This window comes from Triturus cristatus, chromosome 5_1 (assembly GCF_964204655.1).
Source record: "Triturus cristatus chromosome 5_1, aTriCri1.1, whole genome shotgun sequence".
Lineage (NCBI taxonomy): Eukaryota > Metazoa > Chordata > Amphibia > Caudata > Salamandridae > Triturus > Triturus cristatus.
This window is the reverse complement of record NC_140587.1, coordinates 683,572,900-683,599,873: the sequence shown is the minus strand read 5'-3', so window position 1 is coordinate 683,599,873 and position 26,974 is coordinate 683,572,900. Positions and strand designations below refer to the sequence as shown.

The 26,974-nt window shown below is 43.4% G+C and overlaps 1 protein-coding gene across 1 annotated transcript in view; it reads left to right on the top strand.

Moving 5' to 3' along the window:
* SNTG1 (syntrophin gamma 1) overlaps positions 1-26,974 on the top strand; it is a 2,687,950-nt gene that overhangs the window by 1,907,449 nt on the left and 753,527 nt on the right. Inside the window, exon 14 of the mRNA XM_085605648.1 lies at positions 10,791-10,829. Within this exon, the coding sequence (XP_085461774.1) occupies positions 10,791-10,829 (39 nt within the window). The remainder of the gene's footprint in view (positions 1-10,790; positions 10,830-26,974) is intronic.

The window sequence follows — 26,974 nt, the reverse complement described above, 5'->3', positions numbered from 1 at the left end:
GAATCGAGACTACAGAACCTTGGCACTCGGCACCACAACGTTCAATACTGCAGGCTGCAATCTTCCGAGCAAATCTTTGGGACCCGCCACTTAATATTTTGCAAATTACACACTCCCTGCAGCACTCCAAACTATCACATGATACCTTTAGCTTTTGGAATGAATATGTTTGTTCTTCCGTTCATAAAAAGTTTAAAGAAACCCTATAAAATGGCTGCCTCAGGGATCTGGGGTATTTTAATTGAGCGTGCCTGCAAGGTTTGCTTACATTTTTTTAATGACTGCATTAAATGACCAGCAGAGCGACCAAAATACCGTTAATAAAATCATCACAAAATGAGCCGGGTTTCATAAAAATAAACCAATGCCTCTGCTTTCACCCTCTCCATTGGAGTCTCTTATGGTGGCTGTATTGCAGTGCGTATTCATTAAGGCAGATTGTAAATTCCGTTAATGAGCGCTGTCGGGGGTGGTCTGATGGTGCACTGAGTTTCTGCAAACAGGACTAATGAGAATTGTTTCCTCATCGAAGTGGCATCTCTGTAAAATAACCGGCTGTTTTACGTGGGAGGACTGCGGCGAACCAGAAGCATATACACACGAAACACATCTGGGCATCACTGCAAAACAAAGTTTTGTTTCCTTAACTGCCCAAAGATGAACCGTTGTTCCATAAGATGTATATTCCATTTAGCAGAGTCTGCTATGCACAGTAACCATGCACGTCAACGCCCTCGTGCTTTGCCTGGATCAGTGATTGCTGACATAGACCTTTGACCTTTGGAGCGGAAGCTCGAGCTGAGCCTTCCACCATAATAAACTACTAGCTGTGCGCGAGCAGTCCGCACACTCGATTAGGCAATGACTGAGACCCTCACGGTCAATGGTTTCAAAATGGTGTCAACCACCTCGTCTTGAGGAATTCTGCGTTTCAAAAGACATTTCTATATCCAGGAATCACAGCACAATGAAACGCAGTGTTTAAATGTCATTGATGTCACTCTTTCCAAGTGCGGTAGTCAAGGCTCTCAGTGAGCTGGGTACTGCCAGTGCTCAGACACAAAAGACACACAATTGATGGACGGAATGCAGAACAAATCAAAACATTCACCCCCAGTCAAGAGATCTGGGTTAAATTCATCATTCTTTTGCTCACCATGCCACCCCAGTTTAGATCTGGCCATATGCAAATCAGTCGTGACCCTGTGCCTCATGGGAACAGTCCAGCCCGAACTGCCAAGCCAGGTCCTCCCTGAACCGGAAACAAGCATCCTAGGACCGGTTTCGGGGTTTCACCCCTCTTCAGCCAGGATAGTTTGACGCCAGTGGCACAGTGAGCCCAGGACCCACGTCTGGGCATACCTGGCGCACTTAGGGCGAGAAAGCAAAAGTCACACAATTGATGGACGGAATGCAGAACAAATCAAAACATTCACCCCCAGTCAAGAGATCTAGGTTAAATCCATCATTCTTTTGCTCACCATGCCACCCCTCTTTAGACCTGGCCATATGCAAATCAGTCTTGACCCTGTGCCTCATGGGAACAGTCCAGCCCGAACTGCCAAGCCAGGTCCTCCCTGGACCGGAATCAAGCATCCTAGGACTGGTTTCGGGGTTTCACCCCTCTTTAGCCAGGATAGCTTGATGCCAGTGGCACAGTGAGCCCAGAAACCACGTCTGGGCATACCTGGCTGGGTTCAAACTGTAATGGCATGGTGAGCAAAAAAACGATGGATTTAGGCCCAGATCTCTGTACTGGGGTGAATGTATGACATTGTTCTGCATTCTGTCCATCAACTGTTGTTTTTACATTTGTCCCCCCGAGTGGGACGGGTATGCCCAGACGTGGGTCCCGTGTTCACCGTGCAACTGGAATCAAGCTATCCTGGCTGAAGAGGGGTGAAACCCCGAAACAGGTCCTAGGATGCCCGCTTCCAATCCAGGGAGGACCTGGCTTCGCAGTTCGGGCTGGACTGTTCCCATGAGCCACAGGTCAAGACTGATTTGCATATGGCTGGGTTCAAATTGGAATGACATAGTGAGCAAAAAAATGATGGATTTAGGCCCAGATCTCTGTACTGGGGTGAATGTATGACATTGATCTGCATTCTGTCCATCAACTGTAGTTATTGCAGTGCTCAGACACGATAGGGATAAAACAGGACATTTTAAATGGTTCCCTGCCATACTCGATTCATGCACTTAACTCTGCAGGTCAAAAACATTGATTACTTCCTAACAATGATTGTAAAAACCTTAAAGTAATCTGTGGGAGAGATGGAAGCACCATTTATATATCACATGCTTTACTTCATCTTTCAAACCTTAAAAGTATTTCCTTGTCCCATATGTGTTTTGTAGTTTTGGCTTGGATGCAACATAGGGCTCTGTTATAATGTATACTGCGAACCGAGTCAACGGTATGTGTCTGGTTTAATTCCGTTAGTGGATGGGTGTTCATGACGAGTGTTAGAGAGGACCATCCTTTGCATGGTATTCCACCAGATTTTTGCCTTCCTATGCTGAACCCGTTTTTCTTAGCTCTAGAACACCTGTGCCAACCAGAGGTAAAGTGCTTGTACTCTCACTCCTAAACATAGGTAAATTGACATATATCCAATTGTTCCGTTTAATTTACTCATAAGTCCCTAGTATATTGTACTGTATGGTCCTAGGATGCTTGTTTCCAGTCCAGGGAGGACCTGGCTTGGCAGTTCGGGCTGGATCGTTCCCATGAGGCACAGGGTCACGACTGATTTGCAAATGGCTGGGTTCAAACTGTAATGGCAAGGCGAGCAAAAAAACTATGGATTTAGGCCCAGATATCTGTACTGGGGTGAATGTATGACATTGTTCTGCATTCTGTCCATCAACTGTTGTTTTTGCATTTGTCACCCCGAGTGGGACGGGTATGCCCAGACGTGGGTCCCGTGCTCTCCTTGCCACTGTAATCATGCTATCCTGGCTGAAGAGGGGTGAAACCCCGAAACCGGTCCTCGGATGCTTGTTTCCAGTCCAGGGAGGACCTGGCTTGGCAGTTCGGGCTGGACTGTTCCCATGAGGCACAGGGTCAAGACTGATTTGCATATGGCTGGGTTCAAACTGGAATGGCATGGTGAGAAAAAAAAACGATGGATTTAGGCCCAGATCTCTTTACTGGGGTGAATGTATGACATTGTTCTGCATTCTGTCCATCAGCTGTTGTTTTTGCATTTGTCACCCCGTGTGGGACGGGGATGCCCAGACGTGGGTCCGAGGCTCTCCTTGCCACTGGAATCAAGCTATTCTGGCTTAAGAGGGGTGAACCCCGAAACTGGTCCTAGGATGCTTGTTTCCAGTCCAGGGAGGACCTGGCTTAGCATTTCGGGCTGGACTGTTCCCATGAGGCACAGGGTCAAGACTGATTTGCATATGGCTTGGTTCAAACTGGAATGGCATGGTGAGCAAAAAATCGATGGATTTAGGCCCAGATCTCTGTACTGGGGTGAATGTATGACATTGTTCTGCATTCTGTCCATCAACTGTTGTTTTTGCCTTTGTCACCCCGAGTGGGACGGGTATGCCCAGACGTGGGTCCAGTGCTCTCCTTGCCACTGGAATCAAGCTATCCTGCCTGAAGAAGGGTGAAACCCCGCAACCGGTCCTAGGATGCTTGTTTCCAGTCCAGGGAGGACCTGGCTTGGCAGTTCGGGCTGGACTGTTCCCATGAGGCACAGGGTCAAGACTGATTTGCATATGGCTTGGTTCAAACTGGAATGGCATGGTGAGCAAGAAAACGATGGATTTAGGCCCAGATATCTGTACTGGGGTGAATGTATGACATTGTTCTGTATTCTGTCCATCAACTGTTGTTTCTGCAGTGCTCAGACACGATAGGGATAAAACAGGACATATTAAATGGTTCCCTGCCATACTCGATTCATGCACTTAACTCTGCAGGTCAAAAACATTGATTACTTCCTAACAATGAATGTAAAAACCTTAAGGTAATCTGTGGGAGAGATGGAAGCACCATTTATATATCACATGCTTTACTTCATCTTTCTAACCTTAAAAGTATTTCCTTGTCCTATATGTGTTTTGTAGTTTTGGCTTGGATGCAACATAGGGCTCTGTTATAATGTATACTGCGAACCGAGTCAACTGTATGTGTCTGGTTTAATTCCGTTAGTGGATGGGTGTTCATGACAAGTGTTAGAGAGGACCATCCTTTGCATGGTATTCCCCCAGATTTTTGCCTTCCTATGCTGAACCCGTTTTTCTTAGCTCTAGAACACCTGTGCCAACCAGAGATAAAGTGCTTGTACTCTCACTCCTAAACATAGGTAAATTGGCATATATCCAATTGTTCCATTTAATTTACTCATAAGTCCCTAGTATATTGTACTGTAGGTACCTAGGGCTTGCTAATTAAATGCTACCAGTGGGCTGCAGCACTCATTGTGCCACCTACTAAAGTAGCAATGCGAAACGTATCTTCAGATCTGCCCTTCAGGTCTGAAGGTGTGTACCGTGTGTACAGTTTTAAACTGCTATTTCAACCTGGCATAGTTAAACTTTCACTTGGCCCAAATATTACTAGCTAGAAAAATGAATCAAGGTTTTATTTTAATAGTGTTTTAAAATCTAACTTAAGGGTAAAGTCGGATGTCAGATTACAAGTTTGAAAATGACGCATTATCAAATTAAGGTATCAAAGGCTAATTGTCCCTCACTGCAGGGTTTTAGTGTCACCTGGATGTTAATGGCTGTTTTCTGGTGGTATGTATATTGCTCCCAGACAGTGGAACAAAGGCTTGGGTGGAGGGGTGTTTTTCTTCCTTATTGCCTTGGGGTTGAACCAGCCCCTTACGGAGCTTCAAGGGGTCCCTACCCTTCCACTGGCAGATGAAGCTCACACTTACGCTTGGCTTTGTTTGTCTTCCAAGTCAGCTTAGCTCCCTACCTGGCAGCAGTGTTGAGGAGGCTGCCCCAGAACTAGTTCCACAAGGAAGGGTTCACCCATTATCATAACCACACCTGTGGGTGGGAACAGGGAGCTCTGACCAGGGGAAGAAATATCCTGCCACATTTGATTTAGGTAGAGAGGGGAATTGTCGGATAGTCTGTGGTAAACACACACACGAAGTGCTGCAAAAGTGGGTAGAGTCAAGCATGAGAACATTTATCATATTGGTTAAGGAGTGGCCAGGAGCTTTGCCCAACCACTGGCTGACACTGGGCATAAATGCCACATACCAAATACCGTCCTCGGATCACTTCTGTACCTGCAAAAGAACAGAAAAGGAATGGACCGATTGTCTGTGACCTGAGAAGAGCCTGAAGATTAGATCTGCTCTCTGTCTTTTATCCACAACAAAGAAGTGGACTTCAAGGGTCATCAGGCGACTTCCTGTTGGGCTACATGGACACAAAAGAAACAAGAGGCCTTTTCCTGCATTCTCTGCTTATGAGTATCAACTGGAACTGCCCAGGATGCTGTGGCTGGTGTTAGTCTTGACCCCCAAATGCTTTCCCCATGGTCCTGTGCCCTTGGCTGGTGCCAATGTGTACTCCTCCTGACATTTCCACAAATCTAGGATTTTTTCCAACTTTTTCCTATGAGAACTGAAGAGGGACCTGGACAAACCTGAAAAGCCAATCTGCCAAAGGTGTCCAGCCATGTGCAGCCCTCTTCAGCTACAGCCTGCATCCTTCCCTCGCTGGAAGAATTGGAACTCCAAAACATTGTCCGAAGGTAGAGATCTTCACTGAGCGAAGGTGGGAGAAGTATCCAGCCAGCAGCAACCTTCTCTGGGTATGAAATTCAAATGTCTCCCTCTCTGAGCTTTCCCACATAAGTCAGAGGCTTCACCAAGACCTCGTCCAGCAGCTAGCTAACAATGTGGAGGCCACTTCGATCACATCCTGCTGCCTTGGCCCTCTGAGGATTTTAGACTTCCATTTCAAGTCACCTTGCTGCACTGGGTTACAGTGAAAGGCCAGTAATGTGCCGTATTTATTGCAATGCAGTGCATTCCTGTCATTTCTCCAGTGCTGGCTCACAATGAGCTGCTTAGCTCCAACACATCGACACCCTTGTACCATGGTGCAAGGGTGCCTGCGTTGCATGCAGGATTGTTTTTGCGTTGCATGCAGGATTGATTTTGTGCAGGAAGGGACACCTTCCTGCACAAAAACTATCCTGAGAGGCATGCTGAAGAATGCAGCACACATAGAAAGAGGAAGTAACAAGGAGAAATAAAGATGTTTCTCCTTGTTACGTGTCCCCTGAAAAGACGTATAATTTTGGTGCATTCCTAGGTCTACCCTTTTTTGTAAATCTGGGAGTTCTTAAAAAAACATGGAAGTTACGTGGAACACCCATGCAACACCCGTAGAATGCCTTCCCAGAATTGGACTGTTTTGCATTACTCCAGATTTATGAAGTCACTTAGAGCCACGCAAAGTGGCCATACAACGCTTCATAAGTTTCATTTTTGAGTTGTGTCACTCTTGCACCAATTGGAGTCATGGAATACTAACGTAACTGGGCTCATAAATATGGCCCTAAGTCCAAAGGTAAAACATTTCACTGGGATGAACCTGACACCTGTATCTGACCTATGCTCCGTCGCCGTCAACATAAACCTTTGACTTTGTACAGTTCAAGCTCAACCAGATGACAGATGGCGACAAAAATCCACTAAGCAGAACTCCAGAAATGAATTTTTAAAGATAAAATGCGAAAACAGTGACAAGTCTTGCAGATGGTTTCAAAGATGCGGCACTGCATTGTCGTCCAACCTCACAGACGAGGTCAAAGAATCAGTGCTGCGTAGTTGTCGAGCCTCGCTGTTGGTGCCCCCATCATCATCAATTCGGCACTGCTTCATCATCAGGGAGCGATATATCGGTTTTCCTCACACAGTTGGGTCGATGCACTGGGTTTTGCAGAATAAAAGCTGCAGAACCCACACATAATTCCCAGAACTGGTTTGGGCACCTCAGGCAAGGGTAGGGGTCACAGATGACAGAGCCCAGTAGCACCAATAAGAGTTGCAATAAATCCTTTGTGTCTCTGCGACTTCAGAAAACAGGAGGCAAGTCAGCAAGCCCTTGGAGAATCTGGGGTTCAAGGATGTAGAGAGCGGGCCCAGTCCCTCTCACTCCCAGGCAAGAAACAGCAGGCAGCAGGCCAACACAGCAGAGCAAGTTGCAAAGTGGCAGTCCCTCCTGTAGCACAGCAATCAGCAGGCCAATAGAGCAATGCAGGTAGCAACAAGGCAGCCCCACCTACAGCACAGCAGCTCTTTTTCCAGGGAGAATGTTCTTGGTTCTAGAAAACCCTCTGATCTGGTGGTGTCATGGGTCCAGTACGTATACCCAAATGTGCCTTTGAAGTGGAGGAGACATCAAAGAGGCCTCTAAAGATCACGAGATCCCTGCCTTTTCTGCCCTGGCTCCCAGACTCTCTACATGGGGTATCCATTTCCTTGTGTGGGGACAGGGACAGCCCTATTCAGGTGGAAGTATCAGTTCCTCCTGCCCAATCTACCTCAGGAAGACCCATCAGCCTGGTTATGAGCCATCAGGATGCAAATGTCATACCCCTTCTCCCTTTGTGTGACTGTCTAGAGGGAATGCACAAAGCCCAGCTATAACCCAACTCAGGCGTGTATTCAGAGACAGGCAGTGGCACAGAATGGTTAAAGTAAGAAAATGCCAACTTTCTAAAAGTGGCATGTTCAGACTTACAGTTTAAAATATGACGTCACCAAAAGTTATGATTTTAAATTGTAAGTCCATAAACACCAAACTCCATATTTCCATCTGTTCCCCATAGGAAATTGCACTTAAAAGGTGTCTAAGGCAATCCCAATATTAACCTATGGGTGAGATAGGCCCTGGAGTAGTGTAAACAAAATGTAAAGGTTTTCACTAGCTGGAGATTTAAAACTTAAAAGTTCATGTCCTACGTTTTAAATATACTATATCCTGCCTATGGGGCTACCTTGGGACTATCTTTGGGGTGACTTACATGTAAGAAAAAGGCAGGTTTGGACCTGGCAAGAAGGTTAACTTGCCAGGTCGAAATATCAGCTTAAAACTACACACACAGGGGTATATTTATTAGAGCCCTGTGTCATGTTTGCACCACGTAAATTGGTACATGCATGATGCAGGGCTCAGAATCAGATTTATGAAGCAACGCAAAGTCACTTAAAGCCACCCTGAATGGGTTTGAGTGGCCTCATGCATCTTAAATAAGGCAATGCAGCTCAAATCGATGTGTCACCTTACTTGGGGAAGAGGTGTGGCGCTGCGGCCAGGGTGACTGGCGCTGTAATCTGGGGCTCACAGTTCGATCCCCGGCACCGGTGGTAGGTCAGCCCAGCACCATGTGACTCTGGGCAATAGCTTGCTTAATCTTCCCGATGGCCCCCAGTGCCGGGATGCCTTTGGGTAGCTGTTCGTGCTTTACGAATACTGGATTTACATTTACTTGGTGCCCGGCAGAAGTTCCATAGGCCTTGAGGAGGGTTTTCCCATGTAACGCTCATGGATTTTGACACTGTCCCAGATTTACAAAATCATGTAAACCTAGGGAAGCACCAAATTCTTACACCTCCTGAGGAGATACATAAAGGAAAGAAATATTTTTATTTCTCCTCAGTTTTTCTTCTCTCTATGTGTGCTGCATTGTGCAGCACACATAAAAAGAGGAAAATGGCTCTCACGATTGTTTTTGTGCAGAAATGTGCCCCTTACTGCACAAAAACCATCCTGTAAGCAATGTAGGCACCCTTTTCCTGTATGCACTTACCTTTCAATATTTTGTTCCTTAATATTTTACCCATAATGTTAGTGTGCCAAGATATCTTTGTATTCCACGGTATGACCCAGAGTAAAATCTTTTGTAGAAGCATGCAGGGAAAATGTACAGGTTTTACCTGGTCATAGTTTTTTTCTCCAGGAAGCTTCAGCTTCCTCTATTCTCTATTTGAGTTTTTACAAGACCCTCTACAATTTCCAATCACAAGAGAGAATTTGGGAAGCATCATGTAACATTCCAGTAGTCAATGGCAGAACTGGACACTAGAACTACTTGCCCTGGTGCAGCACTTTGGCCCCAGAGATTCGAAACGGATCAATTAACATTTCTCTCCACTGTTTTTCACCAAGCACCAGGGATGATTCCAGTGGCGGCTCACACAGGTCAACGCCTGGTATTGTGAGGCGGGGCGAGGGCGGGGTGGGGTGGTGTTTAGTGGATTCGACATATGAAGGGATAGTAAGAATTAATGAAATAAATAAAACCACTTACCTTGTGTTCACCGCATCGCCAAGTCGGCGTTGCTGCGTAGTGTTTTTTATTTATTTACTTTGACTACCCCGTTGTATGTTGAATTCCACTACCCTCCACTCCACCCTGCCCCCGCCCTGCCTTATCTTCCTACTTTGCTTACCTGTGCGAGCTGCGACTCAGAGAAAACTTTTCTTATTTTGCTAGAGTCAGCGATTGGTGTTGACGTCTAAATGAGTAAGAAATTGTTATTCAGCAAAATGATTCTGTTTCATTTCCATTGTTTTCAAAACAATGTGTGATAGCCATAAGGAATATGTAATGTGGAGAAATTCAATATATCAAGAGTCATGTTGATGTCCACTCTTCCTCGTGTGTTGCGTTATATTGTTGGGGACAAGTGGAAGGAGGAACCTGTGAAAAATTGTAATGAATTTCAGGTTTTCTGAATAATGAGTACAGGTAGATGGCAAATTTAGTTGTGACACAGCTTACCTTTCACTGGTTACCAAATAAATGTTTTAATCCTGGTTTTACATTGAAAACTTTGAATGCGGTCCTGCTGCAAAAAATTTCAATTCAACTGATTTACTAGAGTGTAAGTATGGCAACTTTAGACTTTAAGAAATGTAATTTTAATCAAAACAATGTAACTAAGATCTGAATAACAGTCCTTAACCACCTCAGATGTTATAAATACAAGATTGCATTGCAAATTTAAGGTAACATAGCAAAGAAGACATACTTACATACACCCTCCTTTTTCATTGCAATATCTCGTTAAGACAACATGACTAAATGTAAAATTCAAAATATGATGTTTCAGATGGGAAACATCCTTTAGATCACATGTGTTACACCGCATGCTATTTCAATGCGGTTGTTTAACGACCGTGTTGTTACAACGTGAACCATTATATGGCAAGTCGTTACAATGACTTGCTGTAGGGGGCAGAAGGTGTTGGATCCATAATCCAACACCTTCCCTGCTGTTGAACAAACTGGAGTAGGAAGAGTAGGAATAGTAAATTATACTATTCCTAAGTCCAGCGCGCCCCCTACAGCGAGTCGTTGAATTGACTTGAGATGTAATGTTTTGCGTTGTAACAACGTGGTCGTTGTAACGACCATGTTAGTAATAGCATGTGATGTAAAGCATGCATAGTAAATGTATGTATTCTGTCAGATTTGTTGTGCACTGTTGCATGTTTTATTACCCTGTGAACCAGTAAACGATCACAAGATTTCAACGAAGGAAGAAAGTTTCCTGGAGAGTAGAGGGGGCGTAGTCAATAAAAATAAACGCAAGGGGGCTTCGCAATTCTAGTAGGAAACTACTGAAAAATGACTGTAATGTTTGTCTAGACGAAATATTGTTTATGATTTTTTTTTTCAAATTTCAAAACAATATTTACTTATAGCAGATAAAAGGTTTCTCAGGTTGAGAAAAAGATTTCCTTTTTGATCCTCCCCCCAGTATTACTTTCTTTTTTGTTTTTTTCAGATTAAGAAGATCAATAGAAACTTTCCTGTAAACCAGCAGGTAAATCAAAAACAATTCCAAAATATATCTATTTATTTTCTATTGTGTTATTCATCACAACTGATATACTGTTGTGATAAATACATGATGTATTAATGTACGTTTTTATAAGGTGTTTGTTGCCAAATAAAAAGCGAATTGACACTGCTTGATCAACAATTGTCCAGCATGCAACATGTGAAAGAATATTACGTTAAACATCCCAACCTCACGGTTCTGGCTCTTGCATTATATTTGTTCAGTTTCAAATGACAAAGGGGAGTACATTACAAACTGGAGGAGTGTGGATCAACATTTTTTGGTCACCTCTACCTTTGAATCAAGATTTAAGGTCAGTTAATATACTTTTAATCAATTACAGATTGATCTACTGGAGTACATGAGATGACCTTCCCTGTATGGTAGCAAAGGGCACGCTCACTGTTCCTCCCTGTTAGCAAGCGCACAGTGAAGCTTTGATGAAATACTGGGTCTGGGGGCTTAGTGGACTAATGAGCCCACTGCAGGGGCATGTGTTCAACCTCATGGTCACAGGTTCAAAGTCCAGTGGGTCCAGTGTGCCTTTCATCCATCTGAGGCCGATAAAATGAGTACCGTTGAGTTGGGTAACAATAAACATCTGTTATTCAGTGACAAGAAGCCTCCGGGTGAATCTGTGCTTTACAAATACACGTCATGGATTTCACCAAAGATGAGGTAATCAACAAACATTTGAGGAAATTTAATTTTTGTAGATAATAGTCGGTAAGTGCAAAGTGCAGGATATTACCATAGTGACGCACCTGGCATGGTCGAGATGACGTGAAGTTCTGTAAAAAACTCGTGTCTAATGAAAAAAATCCTAACGTGAATTGTGCAGCTTTACATAAACTACTTTATTCTGGTGGTGCGACTTAAAGTTAACACGCACAGGACGCACCGCAGCTGGCAAGCAGTTGCGGAACATTACTTTGTTAAAGGAGTGGCTAAAGAACTATTTTAATCAAGTATAATCAGGCGAGTGCAGCATTGCGGTAACACTGTACAAAGTATTCTGCTATTTGGTCTCCTACTGAATCCCATATACACATAATTGTGCAGGATTCATAATGCGGTTTTCATGATGGTGCAAGATTCTAATATTCATAAGTATTATTTCATATTAAAGTAGGGTCATTCAGAATACTCTCTTCGATTTCTTCTAAATATTTGGTGCGACAAATGAGTCTGAGCTGTCTTTTCCACTGCTTTCAACGCACAAAAGATGTGCATTAAAAGGATGGGCTCACTTTCATCCTTTGCAAACCGCTCTTCTGAAATATTGAAGGTGCTGTTCTGGGTTTTAAATGCATTGTATGTGCTAACTTGACCACTGTGTTATATTTCGAACTGGCAGAAGTGCCCCTTGAAAGTGGGCTGCCAATAGCTTGCTCACAATTCTTAGTTCCAGATTTCAAAGATTTTGCACTCTTTCAAAGTGATGCAAAGTGATGTAAAGTTTCGCAAGAGTATTTACAAAATACCCTTTCCAAAAACCAAATAGCTTTCTGCATTCCACACATCTCACGTGCTTTGCACTGCACAGTGTATTTACAATGCATGCAATGTTCAGAGTTTGTCTAGGCATAGGATTTGGAAACTGTATGGTGGTATGTTTCCAGTAGACATTCCGTGACAGACCATGGTGCAAAGGGGATGCATTGAAGTAGGTGCCCAGGTTGTTAACCAGCACAGGGGTAACAGTAGGTGCAGGCCATAATAAATATATATCTGTGGCGCTTTATCCTACTTCAGCTACACAATGCAGAAACCTTGGTTGCTGTGCTTGATTGTGTCAGAAAATAATACATCTGCTCTTTAGTTTTACCCCGACAGATGCGTGTGGCTTACTGCAGACACTCACTTCAACACAGGAGTGTGGTCTGGTGATACAGGGGGGCATATGTACAAGGGGATTGCGCCACTGTAACATCACTTTTACAGACGAAGGGGCACAAACTGACGCAGGCATTAGAATGGCGCAATGTGGAGAACGTTTGTATTGCTCCTCTTTTTTGCTTTTTCTATGTGTGCTGCATTCTATATACACACAGAAAGAGAAAAATGCCATTAATGATTGTTTATGTGCAGGAAGGTGCCCCTTCATGCACGAAAACGATCATTAAATAACGGTGATTTGCTACTTCTATATGTAGGCTGGAAAATGCAGCATACATAGAAGTAGCAAATCATTATTATTGAAATGTGCAATGCAGGCCCCCTTGCACTATGGCTCAAGGGTGTCTGAGTTGGCGCTAGGCATCTACTTTAGTGGCAGCGCTAGGAAAAACACTGGGGTATTCTTGTTAATCCCTGCATTTTGGAAATGGTGCAGCGCTACGCTGAAAAACTTGCCACAGCGCTGCACTGCGCCATTTCTTTGTACATATGCCCCACAGTGTGCTTCATTTCCTAGGGATGTTTTTTGTAAACCATTAAGTGGTGCTCATGGGCTTCTTTATTGATTGACCGCTTTTGTAAAGCACAGCTCTTCCAAAGATGGATTCTTGGCGCTACAGAAAGTTGTGGACAGAACATATCCTCCTCCTAGTCACTGATTATCAACAGTTATTACATGAGAACCAAGTTATAGCAATGCTAGATCATTCCAAATGGTTCAAAGTTATTTCATCAGTAAGGAAAAGATGCTGAAAGGGACTTTAGTGTTTTTACCTAGCCAGAGAGTGTAGCAACTGTCAGTCATTTGGAAGACATGAGAAGCTACATGCTGAGTGAATTTGAGGATGCTTAACCCCTTATAGAACTTCGGGGCATATTATCAAGGACGGCGTTAAAAATGATCGCCGGTTTAGCGCCAGAAAACTGCCGCTAAAGCGGCGATAATGGGCTTGATAATATGCCCTTGAGAATTCCAATAGAAGTCCATGTTCTGGTGTGAACATGGGCTTCTATTGGAATTCTCTGTGGCATATTATCAAGCCCATTATCGCCGCTTTAGCAGGCAGTTTTCTGCCGCTAAACCGGTGATAATTTTAACGCCGTCCTTGATAATATGCCCCATCGTCCTGTCTAACTCATTGTTAGAGTGCATTTGAGAAGAAATCCAGAGTGCTTGGGAGTGCATGCTTCTCTCTCAAAATCACATCCATATGGCCGGTTAAACAATTTGTGTCACCCTAGATTGTGTCATTTCTCCTTGGCTTTGTTGATCTGTTCACAATCTCATGTGTCTTAGGTGGAGGAAGAAAACTTTAAACCTTTTGCTAAAGGAACTGCCCTATGATTGTGGTTCATGATTTGAAGGTACATTACAGGGAGGCTGACCTTAAGTGTTTTGTGGGCTTTTTAGAAGGAAAGGCTTTTATAAATAGCTAAGAGTGCGCCATTTTAATGCCTTCTAAAGTACCTGGCTAGACCGTGCTCTTTAAAGTCTGCACATTTTTCAATCCGAAGCCTTTTAAAGAGTTTCATGGTTACACATGACAAAGGTCCAAATGTACTCTACGGGGCTAAACACACTGAGGCACTTCCTGATGCATCAGCAACACAACGGGCCTTAGAGGTACCAAGGCCAATTGACCTAGGGCAAAATGAGCCATCTGCACAAAGGAAAGAGCCATTACCGCCCGACCCCATCTTTATGAACACTGTTACAACAAGGTCAAAGACGGAGCAGTCCGTGAGGAGTAAGCGGCTAAGAATAAATCCATCGAAGGGGAAGAAGCGCGAGGGAGGACCGACGAGACACAACAATAATAAAAAAACTAAAATTATTCCCAACTTGAATAATGGCCATAACGATTCACCCGAGCAGGAAGGTCTACCTGTAACATCGGGACTGGATATCATACCATCTACGCCATCTGAACTCATTTTGAAAGAATCTTCTAACTGTTCAATTGATGATGCATTTTGGGCAAAGATGGAGTTATTAATCTCTGGGAGCTTATCTCCATTATCTAAGCGACTAGCCATCGCAGAAGAAAAATTAAGGCTGATTCTTATTGCTGCGGACTCAAAGCGTAGCGAGATGGCTCAGCCAACTAAGAAGGGTCTCTGTCAACTAATAACTTCACAGCAAGCTGCCTTGCCGGTTGCAAGAGAGAATGAGTTAAACCCATCTAGTAATATAATAGCACCTGATAGGGACCAATTGCAAAGTAGTGAGAGAATTGTCGCCCCCATCCATCCTTCCCAAATCCCTCAGGTCCCTACTGATGCTAGGGTTGTTACGAACTCACCCCAATTGCATAATCCAGTGTCTATCACTGATTGTAGCAATAATTTACATCTAGGTCATAAAACAAAATCACCAAGACCAGATCTCCCCCCTGAGTGTAGCTCTCATGTAGTGGTTTTAACTGGCGTTCCTGAACTCCCTGTTGATAAAATTGAACCATACATGGCCCTGAAGAATAAGGTCATGTATTGGCTCCGTGTAAATAGATCTCTGCCATCTTATCTTGATGGGGAAATTATGATGGTGCACAGAGTGGAGTGGGTGGGCAGGAGCGTGAAAAATATAAGGGGTGATTGCATCCTCATAACCTTCAGGGATAAAGGGGTGACTAAGTTTCTAGGGGATGGAGGATGGGCTAGATCCCCGGATGGAATTCAATCTTTTCCCCTTTCATATTTTTATTCAATCAAAGCACCCAACCTTGAAATAGGTTTTGTGGATCAAAATGGGGTCATGAGGGAAAGGTGTAGGGGCCCCTTTGGGACTAGAGGGGCCCCTCATCATGACCCATGCCCCCCCATTCAATGCCGTAATAGGTTCAGTACCCTTGATCTTGTTGATTGACTGCATTCTGAAGGTGGGGCCATTAAAAACTTCAGACCCCAGGGGGTGGATCACACTCAGGTGGGAAGACAGGTTACTTTTTCTGGACAGAGTAAGGCATGTAATAAACAAGAATGTTTAAGGGTAGTACCCACTGCTTCACAGGGGCCATTTCAGCAAATAGATTTGGCCTTGGAATATGCTCGAGATCCCAATAGAATTGAGTCTAGTATAAGTATTGTTCCCACCCAACTAATGACTGTTAGTCTCCCCCTAACTGTAGAGTCAACAGATAATGGGGGGGACACATTTGAACAACCCATACAGTTCTATATGGGCCCCCAAACAAGAGCCAACCCCACCCAAAAATCAGAACATGGAGCGGGCCTAAAAATTTTATTCTGGAATTTGGCAGGTATTGGCCCATTGTTGGATTCCCCGGACTGGGGAGAGTTCATAGATGGCCACGACATATGCCTTTTTCAGGAAACCTGGGCAATGAAAGCATGTCATCGCCTTGGGTTTGTTACGTATTGGGAATCGGCAGTAAGGGCCCTAAGTGGGAGGCCATCTGGTGGATTGTGCATTTGGGGGAAAACACATTTGGGCTGTGCCATTAGAGTAATAGACACTGGCTCATTGGATATTTTGTGCATAGCCCTAACATTTCGGGATCACCCCGAGCTGAATTTAATTAACATTTACTCCCGCCCCGTGAAGTATGGACAAACATCTAGCACTCTGTTAAAACTAGAAGATTTCCTGAGTATACTACCCAAGCAGGACCAATTGCTCATAGGTGGTGACTTTAACTGTCATTTCGAACCATTGAATGGTGTGTCCAGCTCAGTCACCCAAGAAGAGGATCAAGTATGGGCAATCCCCCCTTGTAACTCATACCCTACAAAGGGATGGACACCTCTGGTTCTTCAACTCACCGCATTAACCCTTACCCACTCATTAAGGGCATGCAATGGAAGGCACCCAGCGGATAATCCTGGTAAATTTACATTCCAACGGAATAGTTATGCCTCCACCATAGACTACAAAATGCTCAAATTGGGAATGTGGTCCAGGGTTTTGGAATTCCAGGTAGTAAATCGCAGCGAAAGCGATCATAATCCCCTTGTCATTACTCTGGAAGGCTATGATAACTTCTTACACCAGTCTAAGGACGTTAATCATTTACCCCCTCTGGTTACTTCATGTGGTGGTCGGAGAGTTAGATGGGAAAAGATTGCCCAATCCCAAACTGAGCTTGGAGATATGTACAGGGAGATTTATCCGCTTTTAGAGCGAGTGCTGGACCCTGCTGTTGCGGGAAATGGCCCTTTAGATCAGGGCAATATAGGCTCCACTCATGTAGAGCTATGCGCTACCCTAGAAGGGTACTTTTATCGGGAAATAAGGAGGAAATCCCAAAATCTGAGAGAGAGATCATTATGGTTTACCAAAACTTGTAGAGAAGCAAAGTTATCACTCCTAGTAAACCTAAAAGGGGGAATAAGGTATTGATTAAGGAGGCGAGGGGCCATTACAAGAAAGTGATCACAGACGCAAAAAAGGAATGGGAGTTCAATAGATGGGAGGAAATCTCTAACACACTAAGGAAAAAGGACTCCAGGGCAATTTGGAATTTGGTTAAAACTGGGTCCTCTGTCTCCCAAGTTGCAGTCCAACCTAATTTAGGGGAGGACGTTTGGCGCCGGCATTACCAAGACCTTTATGCCAGTAATCCAATAGCCCCAGAACATTATGAATCCCTAACTAGGCAAGTCCCTTTTTTGACTATGGGTGATAATTATTTATGTTCACTAGAAGAGGTTAAACTGGCCTTGAATAAAGTCCTCCCAAACAAAGCCCCAGGACTAGATAGGATTCCGGGTGACCTGTATAAGAGCGAACAGGTTGTATGGGCTCCTTATTTACAAAATCTTTTTAATGCAATTTTTACAGGAATGTCACCGCCGCATACATGGGCCGGTGCCAAGATCATTCCGATACACAAAAAGGGCTCCCCCCTGGATCCGGCAAACTATAGGCCGATTAGCTTAATAGACGTGGCACAGAAGATCTTTGCACGTGTCTTATTGGGGAGGCTCCAAGCATGGATAGAAGAGTTCAACATCCTGACCCCTCTACAGGTGGGCTTCAGAGCTAAAATGTCAACAATAGATCAACTGTTTAGATTACAGATGATCTATTGGAAATCCATCAAATTGGAAGGAGGCAGCCTTTATCTTTCCTTTGTTGACTTAAAGTCTGCCTTTGATATGGTAGATCGACGACAGATGTGGGACCTTTTGAAGGGAATGGGTGTTCCCCCATACCTATCTTATCTTTTGGAAACTCTACATAAAGACACCTTTGCCAGGGTAAGGTATGGTCAAAACGGCAAATTAACTTCCCCCTTCCCCGTTGAAAGAGTTGTGAGGCAGGGCTGTGTGCTTGCACCGACCCTCTTCTCTCTTTTTTTAAATGGGCTTGTGGAAGAACTGCTAGCTTTAAGAAATATAGATGCACCCAGGCTAGCTGGCAGGAAAATATCTGCACTAATGTTCGCAGACGATACACTGCTCCTGTCCAAGACCGCCATGGGGATGGAAAGAGTCTTGGAGGGCTTTGCTACATCCTGCAGAAAAAGGAACCTGGTCATTAACGTTAATAAGACCAAATATATGGTTCTGCACGCGGACACCACAAACTGTCCTATCCCAAAATAAGTAACTGTTTTTGATTACTTGGGGTTAACATTAAGCAATAAAATGGATTGGGGACCCCAGATTTCGAAGGCTAATTTGAAACTGGTTCAAGTTGCTGGGGGAATCCTGAAGATGTATAGGGACAGCCCGTTAAAGTTAATTAGAGGTCTATAAGGTCCAGGCAAGAGGTGTGGCGGTCTATGGCGCTGAACTTTGGGGCCATAGTGTAGTTCAGATTTTAGCAAGGTCAGAAAACCATTTTATGAGGCAACGTTTAGCATTACCCATGAGCACTCCCCTTCAGCCCCTTAGGATGGACCTTGGCATTTATCCAATAGTAGATCTGGTTGCTTCACGCCCGGTTATGTACTGGCGCCGATTCTGGAGCACCCCAGAACTTACCAATTTTAGGGAGGAATTAAAATCAATTATGACACTCCCAAGGGCTGGTACCATCCCGTGGCTTGCATATATTAAAAAGTCTCTAGGTGAAATTGGAAGGGAAGACCTTTGGCTCAATCCAGAGGAGACCTGTGCTGTCCTACCAAAAAAATCTCTGGCCAAAGCGATAGAGGAACATAAATTGACACAAATATTATGTTTAGTGTCCAGTACTAATTTGACCTCTGTATTCCTCGAAATGAAAATAAGCTACAGCTTTGAGTCAGCACTGGATTTGATCCAACCATTGTTTGCCAAGAAGCTTTTTATACAGTTTAGGCACGGATCCCTTCCCCTATTCTGCAGGACGAACAAATGGGAAGGATCTATAACCCGACCCTGCCCAGGGTGTAGTACGTATGAAGAATCAGAGGTCCATGTAATATTCTTTTGCAAGGCTTACATAAATCCACACAGAAAATGGATCATCCAACTTGCTAAAAACCTTGGTGTAAGCAACTATAGAGATCTATACAGGGTAATGAAATATGATACTTCTCCCCTATTCGTCACAGTAACTGCTAAATATCTATTTTCAATGTGGGTAATAAGAAAACATCTAGTACTGTAATGCTTTTTTTGCAAGCTATGTCCTTTTTTTTATCCTGTGACAAACATCATTTTTTTTTTTTTTACTTTATGAATATATACTGTTCTAAATTATTGTTTTATGAGAGGTTTTAAGATAATTGTTTTCATGTGTAGATCTTTTTTTTAAATGTGATGTCTGTACTTTTATGGCATTTTCGCCGAAATAAAGTTTTCTGACTGACTGGTTACATATACATGCTTCAATCAATGGAGAAGATGCTGAGAAGCTGGGTGATCTGAGGAATTAAGAGGAAGGTGATTTGTTTTCCTCTCTCCAATCAGTGCTTAATTTGAGCCGGTGGTTTCCTGTGCTCAGCACCGGCACTTAATCATCAACACCGGCACTTGAGCAATCATCAACACTAGGGCTTGACCATCAGTTCAGGATACATTAATTTTGGTAGGGACGAAGAGATTGTGATTTGCCCAGAATCACAGGATGTTGAGCCAATGCCGAGACTCAAACCTGGTTCCCCAGCTCTGAAGTCGGCAGCTCTTGCCATTACACCACATGCTCTTTCCACTTGTAGGGATTCATTGTTAGTAGTTGGTTCTGTATTGGGCAGCGCCAACAGGAGAAACGGGCTGGTCGAAACTGCCTTCTGATGAGAGCCTCGGCACTTATATTTTTACAAATTAACCACTGCCTCCAACGATACCTTGCTAGGAAGATCCTCACTACCTGAGTATCAGAAAGCATTATATTCCCATGTAGTACTCTGTGTTAAGGGCTTTTCAAACAAGAACGCCCTGGGGAACCAAAAGCAGTGTCTCCTCTTGGAATGTTTGCCAAAATATTCGGTTTCAGGCAAAAAGCAGTACTGGCTAAATATAAGGCACAGTACAGTTAATGAATACTAAAACAATAGCACATGGTCTTGTATGGTCTTGCATCTGAGCAGTATTGCCCTTATGACAAGTCAAGCCAAATTTGGTGCAGGGATATCGAAGAGCCGGAATCTCTGATTACATCCAGTATCCTTGTACCGAATTTCAACTATTCTGAGTTGTATTTCCAGAACAGGGAATATGCACAGGAACCGAGAGATACAGGGTCCTTTGTTATGTCTTTTCCCCTGATTCTAGGGGGAAAACGAAAGACATATTCCACCTGCTATGAGCAGATGGAAAATATAACCAGAAGGGCCAGGATGGATGGAGGAGGTGCAGAGGGCATGGTTGGGTTTGGCTGGAAGGATCATTGCCTTCTCCTAGTGGTGTAGCTGGGGTTGGGGGGATATGGGAGGAGGTCTGCCCTTGTTCTGGGGGTGTCGGTGAGCGCAAGGTACGTTTTCTTTTTTTTTAAATTCTACCTCGTCACCTGTCGCCTCCCTCCGCTCATCGTCGTCTGTTGCAAGCACCTCCTGCTCATCATCGTCTGCTGCAAGCAGCCCTCACTTACCTTCTCCGCCCATCACTGGGCGGCAAACACAGGGACTCCAAAAGCTGTAGCTACACCACTGTCTTCTCCACCAAGACTGTTGCATGAAGCAGAAAGGACTGCGCAATCCTGCCTACAGCTCCTGCACCTACTTAAATATTCTGGTCTTTTCTGGCCGGCATAATCAGGTGTGGAGTTTGCGGAATTGTGGAATTGCACCCAGAGTTATGTCTCTGCTGAAATTACTCCACTCCCAATGGAGGCCTTATCACAGATGTCAATTGAATCCTATGCACATCTGAAACAGCTTGTGCCAGTATGTTAAATGAAACATAGGCAACTTTAAGATGTTTTGTAGACATCTGGCTTAACCTGGTTTTAAGAGGAATTTCCAGACTACGGGCATCATTTCGCATTTGAACGGAAGTGAGAATCCTCGATTCTCAGAAGGAAACTAGAGTTGTCTCTGACTATTGCAGCTTCAATTTTTCTCCAAGTGTGTTAGGCAGAGGTAAACTGTGTGGGACTAAAGCAATTCACCATGATCGTTGATGTTTTTCGGGGATTTCCTGGGTGCAACTTTTCAGAAAAATAGTAGGGTCCAGTCACTTTTTGAACATTGAGGTCCACAATTCTGACCTCCCCATAGCATGAGCTGTTTGTACCTGTACATGAGGAGAAATATTTTTTGAACAGAGGTGGAAAAATAGAAAATGATATGATTTCGTTCTTGGCTCACTTTCACATACAGTTGAGTAATATGCCTTATTTTGCACACAGCCCTATTGTTTCTTGGGCATTGATGGCAGGGCATATTTTGTAAGACCAACTCAGTTGACATGGCATTAAATAGGGCCTCAACCAGTTGCAATAAATGTGTGAAACCATACATGCAGATTAATATTTACTCAGCTACCACACCAGTAAACACAACATGACCTACCTTTATGATACCTACGTATTAGGACACTATGGCTTAAGTGACAGATTCCTGAAGATGTGGTCACATATTTACAAGGAGAACAATTACTCCTCAATATTTAGGTTCACATTATAGTGATTGCAAGCCATTACTCACAACTGAAAACTCAGGGCAAAGCGAAGGAGTGGCTGCACATCAAGCATTAGCTGCAGGCCAAACCTCCACGCTTATCATATCAGTGGGTGCATGGCCACCACTCTAGTATTCCTTGGCTCCCATAAGCTACCTGGGTTTGATACTGTCAAAAGGCCTTTCTCCCGTTGCCTATGTAGGTTAATGATGCATTGGCATGTACAGGTCTTCCTGTATGCTACTAGTTATAATTAAAATATTCCACATATGTTAGGGCTAGGGAAGGTAAATGAGTATTCTATTGTTCCTATCTTATTTTATACATCGTGAACTGAGGTTTATTCTGAGATGTGCCCTTTAAGGTCGACTTGAAATTATACAACAGCAATTTATATTGACAGATATAGATCATTTCTATATTTCGAGGTAGGTGGAAGGAAACTAGATGGATCGGATGACTTGATGCCCTAGAACTTTGATGAATTAAAGAGATTTGAGTCTGGAAGAGTTACCTAGGAAACCTTCAATGGGCACAATGAAAAGACTTCAAACAGCAGATACACCATTACCCATTAATTGGAAACAAATGTATGGGAGTACTTAGATTAGTGCCATTAGCAGAGAAGCTGATCATGTGAGACTGGGATGGCATGTTACACATTTAACTACACAGAGGTTCGATGGGGTCTGGATAAAATCATACCTTGTATATTTCTTTTATGCAAACATATGTGAACATGTAATAATTTTTCAAAATTCCCAGAATTTGGAAAGCTCGTAAGAAAACCATTTTAAAATGTCGTGTTTTCATTTATCGGTGGTATTTTTCGAAAAATATACTTTAATATTTTTCTATTTATCATGAACCTTGAATCGTGTATTCAATGCCCACAATAGATAAAACCCCTTCATTCACCTCATTACATGTGTCCCATATTAATGTAATTAATTACTATTTGGCTATTCATATTCAAATTTTCAATGAGTTAAGTACACAATATGATTTGCATACAAATTGCATGCTGTATACACCATGGCAGGCCAACACCATTTGTTTTCCCCCTATAGGAAGATATACCTAATGAACACATTTGCAGCATATATTCATTTCTAAATTTAGGCAAATTATGCTTTTCAATTATAAAAAAAAAAAAAAAGACACACAATTATTAGGCACAATTAGTTATCCCCATGGATGAATACCTTCGTTAATATAATCTGCAACATCAAAACGGATTGGTACTTTATTATCATCACCTCTCAGGTCTTGTTAATTTGCTCGTAAATTAGGTTCCCGTTGATGCATGTCGGAGATACCACATTGCAGAACTTACCTAACTTGCATTCTTTCTCTGGCCGCTTCGCCAACGCCCTCTGGAAATAACCCTATTGAACTCCTAATTTCATTAACTAACCAGAATATGTCTACATTATGGTCTGGTCGGATACATATCTTCATACACAGCCTAGTTTTGTGAATTGTAAAAAATCATATGAATTGGCATATGTATTTTCTTTGGATGTGAATCATCTTTGCATAATGTTGCGAATTCCATCTGCATTGGGTGTTTGTCCCCGTTTTCCTACTTATTATTGAGCTTTCAATGTCTTGGAGTATGCAAAAAGGACCCAGACTGCACACTGTGCAAAAGTATTGGGCCTCATTTACAATATTTTGACACAAGAAAAGGGCAGGGATGCGCTGTATCTGTGAGATACGGCACATTCCGATCCTTTTCCCCTGTGCTGGTGCACAATGGGGTGCCATGCGCCAACGCAGGCAACCTTGCGCTATGGTTCAAGGGTGCCTGTGTTGTAGGGGTGATTGTTTTTGTGCCGGAAGTGACACTTTCCTGCACAAAAACAATCCAGAGAGGTGTTTTCCTTTTTCTATGTGTGCTGCAGAATGGAGCACACATAAAAAAAAGGAAAAACGAGGAGAAATAAAGGTATTTCTCCTCATTGTGCCTCCCTTATGCCTCCTGTGGGGAGTCATAGGAATCTGACGCATTGCCAGGTTTACAAAACCTTGTAAGTGTGAGAATGCATCAAGTTCCATGAATGTTGCATGGGAACACCCACTGCAACACCCAGGGAATACCACTTTCTCGCAGAATAATAGGTGAAAGGGGGCCATATTCACAAGGTCATGAAAAGTCACGCAGGGTGGCTTTATGTGGCCTTGTGCATATTAGCAGGCACACTGCACCGCCGGTGTGTACTAAAAAGCTACGCACCTGCGACTAGCCCCATTGTTCTTTTTTCTCTTAGTGCTATGTTGTCTACAGTGAGAATGGCTTTGACACCTGACAGTCCCTCAGGCTGACACGGAGAATAATAAAACATTAAAAGCCAAAACATTGAAAAGCAACTGTAAAGGTGCAGACCATCCTGCCTTTTTTATTTTGTCATTTATGGATCTGTTTAGCAGGATATTTACCCTCATAACTGAAAGTGACTATGAAGAACATGAGTCATATGTTGGTCAGTGGCATAGCGGGGGGGTGGCACTTACCAGCAATCATCGCAGGGCGGCAGGCTCAGGACTCACCAGCACCCTCCCCTGCTCTTAGATTTGGCCACCGTGGGCAGCAAATGCAGGGGCCGCCACGGACAGTCACAGCTATTGGTATAGTTCTAGAATTTAGTTGGAATCAACCTCCTTTAACAGTGGGAATCAAGAAGGAAAATGGAGTTCCAGTGACAGGGTCACTGTACTCTGAGCCACAGGTGAAGATTCACATCCAGTGCCCTAGGATGGTCCTGCTTTCATCTAAAGAGTTCCTTGGACGTGTCACAGCGCTTGTGGTTCACTCACTAATTGGGGAGCCACCTTTCCAGTAAAAGCCATTTCTTTCAGAGTCAAGCCTAAAACCCCCTTCTTCTGAACCTATCTTGGACCACACCCATGATTCCAACAGAGAAAGGATATAAGGTCTCCTAAACTCAAGTAAGCGAAAGAATGGACCCGATTCACAGAACGAACTTAAGACAAAATCCTAAACTTACTACCATTTTGGTATTCACAGAAGGCACTTACTCATTTTGATATTCACAGAAAGCAATGAGTAAGTACTTTCTGTGAATACCAAAATGAGTAAGTGCCTTCTGAGAATACCAAAATGGTAGTAAGTTTAGGATTTAGTCTTAAGTTAGTTCAGTGAATCGGGCCCTATGATTGGCTTCAACATATTTGCATATTTGATTCACTCATACTAGTGGCCACAGCATTTATATCCTGCCACTTATCTTCTCTAATCTTTGAAAACATTGCTATAGCAAACAGACTCAGGGGGGAAGTGGATGGTACATGTAGTTGCCCATACCTTATCGGTAAGAAAATATGTATTCTCCAAATTCAATCCTTCTTTTTTTTAAAGAAATATTAACAATGATTAATTTACTGTCCGCTACATTGCCAGGCGAGACAGATGTGGAACTGGCAGTCCTTTATATTGAAGCTCAGGCTTCTCTGCACTCAGAGCAAGAAAAGGGACTCTGAAATTCTGAGGAAGTACTACCAAAAGATGAGGGGGCAATTGATTAGAGTTCAATGATCATGTTTTGAAGAAATGCTGAATTTAGCATAACAATCTAGCAGCTAGGATACGCACCAGATGAGAAGAGATTATACTGTGGTCAACATTGCTCCATATTTAGCTCTTCCACTGCTTCATAAATCTGGTGGACCCGCTTATAGTTAAACGTGTCATGTATTTACCAGCTCGTTAGGTTTAGTGTCTTTATATGCATTATCCAATAATTAATACATTTTGTCCACATTTTCGTGGATCTTGTGTATTTTGTTTTGACTGACGCTCATGTAAGTCAATGGAGTACAATGCTTGGCGGAAACGTAGCATGCTGCAACCAGCTCATGGATACATTACAAAACACAGATATTTCTCTCTCAAGTGTGGAACATGAGATCAGTATGTTTAGAGAAGAGCCTTGTCATCTGTTCACTTTGGTGCAATAAGTTTGCTCTATTGAAGAAAATATTATTTGGTTCACACTTTAGATTTATCAGGTCGACTCCAGTTGCAAAGGAACTATTGTGGACTTACTAATACCTAACAGCCTTAGAGCCTACCCATTGCTTACCATGTGTTGGCTTTATCATCACTCTTATTTGCAAGCATCTTATTCAATGTCTTTCCTTGTCTGGCATTGTCTGGCTTGGAGATCCTGTGTTTGTCCCTCCCCTAGTGTAGAGCCTCCTTACCATCTCTCGGTTGTGATTCCTCTCACTTCAGGGAAGTACATCTTTGGCGTGGCTCCATTTTATACATTATGCACCCCACCTTGTGGGCACCAAAGCACTAGCTATGGGTCACTCAGCCACAGTAAAGGTAGACATTGCAGCATGACAAAAATAGTTTATTGTGATCAGTGCTGACCACAGCATTGGGCTACAAAGATTCAGGCCGTAGTGGCAGGCCTGAAGCCCTGCTTTTAAAGTCATTTATGTGGGTAGTCTCATGCCATGCTTCAACCTGCATATGATATCCAACTTAATGCCACTGATGACATGCCATATCTCTTTCTTTTGTCTTTGCCTAAACATGTGGGTTTCCAATTGGAATTAATCAATTGGTACTTTTTGCAATGGAAAGAGAACATGCACTGGTAAAGGCCATTACAGGAAGCCTCATAAAAGTTTTTTTTTAAAACTGTTAAGACCATGCAGAAGGCCATGGTTCCCTATACATGATGTCCACAGCCCTTTTCTGGGAAAGGCTAATCAATCCTGCAATGGTTTAATTGAGCCAGTGATAGAACATGGATAAATCTGACTTTGTAGTGGTACATCTCTGTTGAACGGCCCCTGCACCTACTAGCACCCCTCTTTCATGCTCTACTCCACTAACTCTAACCATGGGCAATGCTACTCCTTATTTGCCATCACCACCCAGGATGACACAAAGCCTAGCTTTCCAGCCTGAGCAGCTTGATAGCGCGCTGTGCAACCAGGCCACTCTGGTGGCAGTGTCTCACCACTCTCTATCTTATCTTAGCGGTCACTGTACTCTAAGGCAGACTCTATCTGTTTACTGGGTCTTGTAATCTCCAATCAAGCCCATCTCCTCCACGAGGCTAGTTTCAGACCCTGTCTCCAGAATGTCAGGAGAGATACTCTGAACTAGCAATTTGTTATCCTGTTAAAGAGTAATAGGCCCCAGTGCAACTGCTCATTCAAAACCATTGAATTCT